The sequence below is a fragment of the Apodemus sylvaticus genome, chromosome 13, assembly GCF_947179515.1.
Source record: "Apodemus sylvaticus chromosome 13, mApoSyl1.1, whole genome shotgun sequence".
NCBI classification, from domain to species: Eukaryota; Metazoa; Chordata; class Mammalia; order Rodentia; family Muridae; genus Apodemus; species Apodemus sylvaticus.
The window spans coordinates 80,165,997-80,176,332 of record NC_067484.1 but is presented as its reverse complement, the minus strand read 5'-3'; the positions used below and the strand labels follow the sequence as shown (position 1 = coordinate 80,176,332).

At 47.7% G+C, this 10,336-nt stretch overlaps 1 protein-coding gene across 28 annotated transcripts in view; it reads right to left on the bottom strand.

Moving 5' to 3' along the window:
- The window catches only part of Celf4 (CUGBP Elav-like family member 4), a 278,574-nt gene extending 270,570 nt beyond the window's left edge, over positions 1-8,004 (bottom strand). For 26 of the 28 annotated variants that reach the window (XM_052155776.1, XM_052155796.1, XM_052155777.1 and 23 more), the window contains exon 1: positions 7,719-8,004. In XM_052155776.1, the coding sequence (XP_052011736.1) occupies positions 7,719-8,004 (286 nt within the window). The remainder of the gene's footprint in view (positions 1-7,718) is intronic. The other 2 variants (XM_052155798.1, XM_052155799.1) reach the window with 1 other exon arrangement.
- Between the last annotated feature and the right edge of the window lie 2,332 nt (positions 8,005-10,336).

Below are 10,336 nucleotides of genomic sequence, written 5' to 3'. Positions count from 1 at the left end.
TGAGTTTGATCACTATTTTTGGGATTCCCAGATCTAGGACTGTGTCTTTCTTCACGAGGGCACCTATTTATTTATACTTGCAGACGGCTACATAGGATCTGCTTCTGAGCTGAGCTTCTGGGAATAACTGTTTTAGAGCCTCAATCAGCTCATTCTGGAGAGGAGATACAACAGGGATAAGAGGAAGGAAATTTGGATCAAGTGGAAGGGGAGAAACCCTGTGACTGCATAATCCTGAAAACATCTACTCTTGAAAGACTCAGAAACCAGAGGGATTTCCGGAGTTGGTAGACTTGTCCCCTCCATTTCCATGAAGCAAGTTCCTTGTGGCCCCTGGATGGGTGCAATGACACAGCTACAGCTTACCACAAGCTCTACCAGGACATCAGGTGGAATCCTGTGGGTGACAACTCTGGTTTCTGAGTCCATCAGGAGTAGGAGCTAAGGACTTTGGCCGCCTCTACCTTTCTGTCCTAGTACCTTTAACTCCACATTTATGTGGTCGGTTGGAGCATTTGCCTTCTTCTTCAGTCCCCAGTTTGGGATTGAACAGGTTTTTTTAGCAGCAAGAATGAGGAAAAGAGGGAGGGAAAAAGTCATGGCTGATGAAGGGGATGCAGATGAGCTGGAGGGAAGGGGGATCACTGGTCCAGCCTCAGAAGTGATTGGACAAGACAGGATTCTTTTTGCCATTGTTGGAAAGACCATGAATTTAAAAGACTTGGAAAAAAACAGAATTAAGGGGTCAGGGAGAAAGGAATGTATTGCCTTGTTATAAAGAGCTCAAAAGGAGGGTAATTGGGTATCTGCTACACCCTGGTTACATTTAGAGAGAATGCAGCTCAGTGCTCAGAGGGCCTGTTAGGTCTAACTGAGCTTGTCAAGTGTGTGTGTGTGTGTGTGTGTGTGTGTGTGTGTCTGTGTGTCTGTGTGTGTTGGGAGGGAGGGAGGGAGAGAGAGAGATTGAGAGAGAGAGGTAGGGAGGGAGAGAGACAGAGAGGAAGAAGAGAGGGACACAGAGTGAGAGAGACAGAGTGGTAGAGAAAGACAAAGACAGAGACAAAGAGAAAGACAGAGAAGGTAGGGGAAGAGAGGAGGGGAGGAGGGGAGAAGGGAAGGAGAGGAGGGGAGAGGCAGAAAGAGAGGGAGAGGGAGGGGAGGAGGGAGGAAGAGAGAGAGAGAGAGAGAGAGAGAGAGAGAGAGAGAGAGAGAGAGAGAGAGAGAGAGAGAGAGAGAGAGAGAGAATATAACAATAAAGTAGGCTGGGATGCGATGCCATGGCCCTGTGTGGTGGGGTAGGGAAGCAGTGGGTGGAGAGATTCAGTCCTGCAGAGAGCTGGTCTCTGTGCTGGCCTTCTCAGATCCCAGATTGAAGGTCGTTTCTAAAATGAGTCAATGGGTGAGGAGAAGCAGGCCAGACTTCAAAGAGTGGTGGGTGGGGGATGATGATGGGATTCTCTCCCAAACCTGGACTTCTGAGTGGAAAAACTAGCCAAATAAAAAGAAGCACACCACCAACTGCAACCTGGGCAGTGCCAAACAAAAGCCACAAGTTCTGAGGGGGAAGATGTATATAAAAACGGGGGTGGCCCTTCTCTCTAGATTGTTCTTTCTCTATTATTCCTGGTGTTGTTTCCTTCATATTATCTCTGTGCTACTTGTCTCTGCCATCTCTTTCCTTTGCACATGTGTGTGTGTGTGTGTGTGTGTGTGTGTGTGTGTGTGTGTGTGAGAGAGAGAGAGAGAGAGAGAGAGAGAGAGAGAGAGAGAGAGAGAGAGAGAGAGCGCATGCATGCACATCTTCCTGCACTCCACCTTCTGGTACTCACAAGCTTACTGGTGTTCACACCCTCTGTCTCTTCTCCTCTGTGCCACATGGGATTCCCTCCCTAGCTCAGAAGCCACTTCGCTCTCAAACACTGTCACACAGCACACCCAGACTCCAGCTGGCATTTGGACTCTGTAGTGTTGTTTTTGAAAATTTCAGCCTGCAGTGTCAGGTCCCACTCACGGTTGCATCTCCCTCTCTTACACACCCACACCATGCCAAGTCCTTCTCAGGTAAGATCACTTGGTCACACTGGAAACTGACCCTCTTCCAGAGACAACGAGGTTGTGAGCCCTGAAGCATTTTCCTTAAGTCTGTCTTAGGCTAAGTTGGAGTCAGTTCTTTTCTTAACTATGAGGTAGGTCTTCTCAGACATTCTCTCCTGTCCTGGGTTATTACCTAGAGCAATGAGGGCAATGAAGGCAATGGTGATCTGGTAACAGAAATGACCCTGAACCCCTGCACCCCAGCTCTTAGATAAACAAACAGACAGTGAACAAACACCTCCCCCCCCCCCAGAGCTTCTCAATGACTGTTGATGGAGTTGTAACCTTAGTATGCACTTTCTAATTATTTTCAAGCCATGTCTTCATTCAAGAAAAGCCTTGGATTTTTTCATTTTGTGTTTGAGAAGCCACAAACCCGGGTGCACTGGAGGAGGTACTGGAAGGGGTGAAGGAAACTTTAAGGGGATTTTTTTTCGATACAACCTGGAATTACCATTACAGATTGGGCTGTGTGCACATGTTAGCACATCTCTGTTGAATTGTGATGAAATCTAGGCCAGCTCCCCTCTTCATATATGTGGAATGCAACTAACCATTTTTGTACATAAATGGACACTTGTGCACATGTGCATGCTAATTTGCCTGTGAGCTGATTTAAAGAACAATTTTAAAGATAAATAAAACTATTCTCAAAGAATAAATAACCATCTGCCTTTAAATAAGCCAATCATTCCCCTAGTGTTTCTTTGCCTTTAAATAGGACACGTTGACATGTAGAATCTGGAAGCATCTAAATGGTTAATGCTGTTTTGGCCTCCAATAGTCTCCAAATGATCGCTACTGCTCATTCTGTTTTTGGTGAATATTTTAGAGTATTTTTCTTGTTTTCTTATTCGGGGCACCCCATTTTCCTCTCCCCAACAAGGTAAACCTTTCTTTCAGCAGTTGTAGGTGTGTAACAAGTCATCCAGCTAGTCTTTTTCTCTGGACAAAACTGAATTTTTATTTTTCATTCAAAGTAATTTTAAAAAGTTCATCTTCATTGAGCTGACACACATGCTGATACTAAGTTTTTCTGTTTTAAGACTCATTTTGAAAATGGAAACTAGATAGTGTCTTACAGTTTTAATTCACCTATAAGCACTGCATTAAAAAAAAGCCATTTTGGCTGAAATCAAGAGGTGGAAATTTGATGTTCTGAAAAATGCTTGTGTCTTTAAGTGAGAATATGAAATGTAATTCTGTGAAGATGGTTACAGATTAACAGAACATGACCAGAACCTCCATTTCTTACTCCCACTTACATAACAAATCGAGGGGCTTCAGGTGTTTCCTACCAGGTGCAGATAAAATAAGAGGTTGTGCAAATGATGGCAAAGATATATTAAAATGATACTCTCTTTGGAGACAATCCACAGGAGGGTCTCTTAATCAGTCCCCACCCTTCTTCTGCATGGAGTGCAATAGTACAGGCAGCTCCCCCAGCAGTAGTGTCGAGGTTTGAAGCCCCTGCCCTATACTGGTCTGTCACTAGAGTACATTTTTTTTTATCATGCAGTAGGTAAAAATCTCAAAGCATGGTAGCTACTCAGGTACAGAGCTGTTCTGACCAGGTAATAAGAGGGACTCTTCTGGGGACTTGGCTGTTTAGATTAAAATGTATTGCAGGCTCTCAGAAGAAGCACACATCAGTGGTAAAGGCAGTTTAAATCTTTGGGGACAACCCTATGTTTAGATTACATTAATTCATAAATATTATACTAAACACCACTTAAATTGGACTTAAATGACTTCAAAGACAATGCATTATAATATGGCTATCCAGAGACCACCAGTCTTCATGTTTCTCAGTAACTCAGTCTTTGCTGCCTCCTATCTTGCTAGACAGGACCAAAGTTATGAATGGATTTCTGGCTTATTCATGTGTGATACAGTGATGTGTGTGTGTGTGTGTGTGTGTGTGTGTGTGTGTACACGCTCATGTGAGTATGTGTACACATGTGTATACAAGCATGGATATGCATGTGGATCCATACACCTTCAGTCACCATCTCTGTTCACTATGAAACAAAAAGACTAGAAGTAAAAGAAAAATGAGAAAGTGGGTGACCTGTTCCTTTTTTCAGGGAAGAAGAATTCTACAAAACAGGGTGAAATCGGCCCTCAGCTCATTTCTGCTGCTGTCCCGGGAATTGGCCTCTCTCTTGTTTGATCAATACTGCGATGTCTTTCTCTTTGGAGCCTGTAAAAACAATCTTTCCAAAAGTGCTTTGAATTGGGGAGAAGAGAAGCTTCCAGTTTGCGGGAGTTTGCATTATAGTGGGCTTTCTTCTGTGCGTATTGTTTCTTTGAATTTTGATTCGGCCCTTTTTCTTTCTCTCTCTCTCTCTGCCTACCACATAGATACCCTTCCCACCAATTGCTTGCTGGTCTCTAGGGGGCAAATTTACCTTTACAGTAATTATCCCATTCCACAGCTGCTATTTGCTGCTTCCCAATCCAGCAGCCTTTTCTGGATATGGGGGTTGGGATGATCCCCAACACCCACCCCCTCCTCCATGGACTCCCAGTTTGACTGGAGTAATTGCCTTTTACGGTGCACTCTACGCATGACAGGTATTCCATTAACCCTTGGAGCTCCTCCCTCTTTAGTTACCTGAAATGGCAGGTGGCCAAGAAATGGATCCCCACCTGAAACCTCACGCATATCATTTAGTTTTTTTTACCGAATTTTAAGAACCAATATTGTATGCATGCCACCCACAATGGAGGTCAGTGTCTGTTAGGTCTCTCAATTATGTCCCATTGCAATTCATTAGAAGTTAAACACTCAGGAAAGGGGGAGAAAGGACCACAAATATTCCCTGGAACCAGCCCTAACAAAGGCATGAGTCCATCCTCAGACTCACGCTGTCAGTGTAGACAGTGGGAAGATGGAGAAGCCAGGAGCAGCTTCCATCCTTCAAGCCTCATCATGCTTTTTTTACTTAAGAGTAATTAATCACCAATGGCAGGCAAGTCATTTTTTTAAGGTGGCCAGAGGCTTATTTTTTATCAGGATTAGCTATAAATCAGGCTGCATCATTGAAGTAGGAGTTCAAATTCTACTAGGGCTGAATAAAGCAGTCTTCAGAAACGCGTGGATTGACACAGCTCTCTAGGAGTCTCAGGACTGTTAGGGACATGGTGGCCCAACCCTGACTCTAAAAATCAGAAGGACAGAGAAGCAGGTCCTTTCATAAGGAAAAAATATGACCAAATTATAAAAGGCAAGGGACAACAATGAGACACTCAGCATGTCAGAGCCATCAGTCCTGCCTGTCACAGATTGGGCCACTTTGTAAGGAGAATTATTTGAAAAATAAAGTTTTGCCTATCCCAGGAATCTTGTATAATTATGTACATTATATGTGTGTGTGTATGTGTGTGTGTGTGTCTGTGCTAAATCTTATGTAGTTTCTTGATGCAAATAAAAAAATTCCTTACTAGAGTATAAGAGAGTTCAAATTACACTAGAAGCAAAGTGTTGGCCTCAGTAAGGGATCGCTGAGGAGAAACCATGGAGCCATGTTAAAGTTTATCTGCACTGGAAATAGAGGGTCAATACAGTGCTCCAGTCCGGAGCCCTCAGAACAGGCAGCTCCTCACAACTGTCTTTTGCCTCTAGTGGGTTCTGATTTATTTTTTAAAGTTTAAAATATTAAATTACTACAAGAACTGATTGTGAAGACGGACAGCCTCCCCTCTCTGTGCTGTTAAAATTCTATCATTACTATTTTTAAGACTGAGGATCTATTAGAATGACAAAGGTTTGATACAAACCTTGATTAGCTTCCAGTGAGCCTGATTGGAAAGGGAAAAACTACAAAGACACGGTTGCCTCCAGAGGGAGGGAAAAGAAAGTATTTCTTTTTTTCCCAAATATTATTCTGAAGGCTGCCTCCCCTCCCCCTCCCCCCTCCCCCTTACAATCCCTCTTCTGAACAGACATTTTCTCCATATTGGATAAAGGTTGCTTTCTCTCTCTATGGCGGGCCCCCTCTCCTCACACCAACAAATCTAGTATATTTCCATTCTGCTGTGTTCTTTGTGCTACTCAACATGTCATTAACTTTAAGATTTACTCCTCAGCATGCAAGCTGGAAGATGCTAAAGCCAATAAAAACTGCTCTCTGGGACTCCAACTAGAAAGACTTTGGAGCTCTGTTTAGTATTCACATGGAGGGAGGGCTGGGGAATGAGGTTGGTTGTGGTAGTGAAAACCCTCAGCTGCTCAGAGAGCCACTCAGCTCTGCGCTCGGCACCTAATGTGCCAGAGGCTCAGCTATGTTCATAGCCCATTTGTGGCTAAAGATGAGGCTGCTGTCTGTGTGGAGGTGGGTGTATGTGTGCATCTTCATCTTCAAAATCACCAGCTCTAACACAGCATCTTCCGTGGCTCCTCACGTTACTGTTTATTAAAAAGCGGAGCGGCCATACATCCCTACAACTTCCTTAGCTCCGTACTCCTCCCCTGCCTGGCCATCAATCTCTCTCAGAAAGCATTTAACTTGCCCACACAACTCCAACACCGATTAATCCCTGGTGCACATCCTATACATTACTGTTAGGGAGCATAGCACTGGGCTAATTTCATCACCCACGAGACACCCACACACATTCTACAACTGAACTCATTTGGGGCTCTGCCTTAAAGATAATAAACCAGAGAGAAAACGGGCAGGCTGCAGACAATCGCATGACCACTTTCCTAAAAAGTTGCTAGATTTTTAATTCTTTGATTTTCCTGTCCTCACCTTCCATAAGCACTCACTAACAGTGATTGCTTCTAGGGAGAAACAGTGTACTGTAAAGCTCACAGTATGGTGAGTTTGGGATAAATTAAGGCTTACCTTTCAAAATGCACCTCTTGCATGCATAATATTATTTCCCATTTCTCAGCCTCACTGGGGATGGGGTCTGTTCAGGTTTTCTAGACCCCTCACTCCACCCAGGGGATGGCTCTTTCCTTGCTAATTCTTGCCTTGGTTTTTTTAAAATCAATCCTTCCAAATATTGAAACCAGCACCTTCTCGCCAGTCACACGACAACCAGACTACTGAGGCACACATCTCGCCAGGGAGAGTTTACTGTTAAATTGATAGCAAAATAAAAATATCTCTTTGAATTTGTTACCCCTCTCCCTTTTAGACGGCTGCACTCTGCTCTTCTGGCCCATGCAGAGAAGAGCAATTCCTGTAGTGTTTTCAGCACCACGGCGATGGACAGCACCCCAGATCCCAGGCAAGCTGAGCGCCGGCCAGTCCGCTCAGTTTTTTGGGCTTCCCGGGAGCAGCTGTCCCCATCCTAATCTTTCAAGTCTCTGGATCCAAAATCCCCAGCCGTGTTTGCTACCCCAGTCCCTTCTTTCTTCCCATCGCCTGTCTATGTTGCCCTTTCTACGGCACTGCTTCCATCGGCTGTTCGCCTCAAGAACCCAGCCTTGTCCCGGCGAACATCTCCCCACACATCCCAGCTCGGTCTCTCTGCCGGAGCGCCTCCCTCCTCGGCGCCCGCCCGCGGCTCGCTTTCGCCCCGTCTCTCGCTTGCCAGTTGCTGGCCGGCCAGTCTGCTGCCCGCCCGCTCCTGATTCCCGCAAAGTTGAGAGGGAAAGGTGCTCTCACCTTTGTGCATGCCTGTGAACCTGTCCTTCAGAACCGTAAGCTCGTAGATCTTGCCGAACTCCTCGAAGAGGGGCTTGAGGTCCTTCTCATCCAGGTTTCGGGGGATCTGCCCAATGAACAGCTTGATGGCATCGTGGTCCTTCATGGGAATGGTCGACGGGTTCCCCGGGCTGTGGCTTAATCCGTTCATATGCCCGGCGCTGCCCGGACTGCTGCCTAGCCCGTTGGTACTGAGGCTCGCGTTGTCAGCCTGTCCGTTTGCTAACGTGGCCATCTTTATATACATAGAGAAAAATCTTTCCTTTTATTCTTTCTCGCTCGCACTCTCTCGCTCCTCTCCCTCACTCGCTCGCTCGCGCTCACACACGCACACGCACACACACACACACACACACACACGCACACACACACACACTCTCACACACACTCTCACACACACTCACACACACACTCACACACACACACGCACACTCACACACACACACTCACACACGCACACACTCGGGTTCTCTCCCCTTTGGTTTCCTACACCTTGCTCTGCTCTGGGCTCTCGTTCTATTTCTCTCTCTTCTCTCTCTCTCCTCTCTCTCTTCTCTCTCTTCTCTCTTCTCTCTCTTCTCTTCTCTCTCTCTCTCTCTCTCTCTCTCTCTCTCTCTCTCTCTCTCTCTGATGTGATTTTTTTCTTCTTCTTTTTTTTTTTTTTTACATTGAACAGACAGGATCTCTGTCCTTTCGGTTTAAACAGGCTGGACCGGTTCAAGTTCCCTGCCAGACCAGGGGTGGGGGCGGCGAGGGCGCGCGGTAGGAGGAGGGGAGAGCGGGGGCCAGGAGTGGGCGCGCTGGGGGGCGCACGGCGGCGGGCGGCGGCCGGGGGCAGGGAGGCCGGGGCGGCGCCGGCCTCGAGCGCCTCCCCCGTCGGCGGCCCCGCGGAGCGGCAGTGGTACAGTCCGAGACGTCCCCCGGCTATAAATAGCGCCAGGCGCATGGCTCTTCGGGAGGCGCTGAGATTCCGGGCCCCGCAGCCGCGGGCAGCGGGTGCCTGTTAGCTACCAGGGCTCTCGGTCTCTTCTTTTTGCCTTTTTGGGGTTATTATTATTATTATTATTTGTAATAGCAGCAGGTGCAACCTTTTGTATTTTCAAAGCATTGATTTTCATTTTCGTGTGGGCAGGTAGGGGGGCGTTATCCACTTAGCTGCGCTCTGTTAGGGCGACAGGCGGGCTAAGCGAAGGCAGGGAGGGCGGGCGGGCGGGGCGGCGGCGCAGGCGGCGGTGGAGGTGGAATGGGCGCTTTTCTCTCCCATCTGGCTCCATTTATTTATTTATTTATTTATTTATTTATTTATTTATTTATTTATTTATTTAGAATAGAAAAAGCCAACCGCCTTGGAGGGAGTCCGCCCAGATATCTGAATGTCCATTGATCACTGTCGAAAGAAAGAAAAAGCTACATAAATGTATATTATGTGGATAGGTCTATAGTCCGGAGCTTTAGCGCGCGCTCTTTCTGTCTCTCTCTCTCTCTCCCTTTTTCCTTCTCTAATTCCCAACCGGCCCGAGCAGACCCCAAATTTCTCCTTCCTATTCTGCATCCACAGACACCGGATCCACCCGAGAGCATGGGGCTAGGAGAGCAGCCCAGGCTGCGCCAGAGTCTCAGGGAGTAGAATTCGGCTTGGTTCTCCGTCCCAGCCCTCTGAGAAGGCGGGAGGGAATGTTTCAGTCCCGGACGACTTTTCCCGTCCAGAGAGCGGCAGCCAGTGCAGCCGGTGGCTGGAGGGAGGAAGGTAGGAGCCAGGTGGGGCCTTCCCCCGGCCGGCTCGGGCGGCGGCGCTGGCGGCAAGCTCTGGGTGCGGTGGCGGGAGAGCCAGCTCGGGGGAGCGGCTTGGTGTTTGCCCTCGTTTTGTTTAACTGTGGCAAATTGGAAATTTCTTTTCTTAATAAACTGTTAGAGAAATGGAGCCCCCCCACCCCCCACCTGCAGCCGGCGGTAGACTGGCGCTGATGGTGCTGCCCTGCACTACCGGATCCAGAGGTGCGAAGCTGGAGTCTCCAGCGCCGGGTCTGGCTGCCCGGATCGCTCAGCGAGGAACTCCAGCCCGGCCCGCGGGGCTAGAGCATCAGCTGCGCGCGAGAGGGAGTGGCAGGCGCAAGAGCTGTCCCGCCCCTGGGGGCGAATAGTGGTAGTGAACTTGGCTAGGGCAGCCGATGATTTTCATTCTCAGCGTGTTTACCTGCACCCCCATCCTCTCCAACGTTTGCTTCTCTAGGATTCAGAAACCCGGCCAATTAAAATAACGCGCCATACTCCCTGAGGCTGCAGAGCCCGAAGCTGGGACAGCAGGCAGAGCTGCTAGGCTAACCCCCCATCCCAACCCTGCTCCCCCGCCCCAGGCCTCCGCTGGCCACTTTCCGGTTTTCTGTTTATAACCCTGAATTACATTACTAGATGTTGGGTTTAAATTTTAATTTAAAGAAGCGTTACCCTAACAGTCTTAGTAAAATAAAAACAAAACACACACACACACACACACACACACACACACAAAGGCAAGCGGTTGCTACTACCAGAAGGCTGCACACTCCAGAGGCAGGTTTGGTTAGAGGACCCAGAGATTC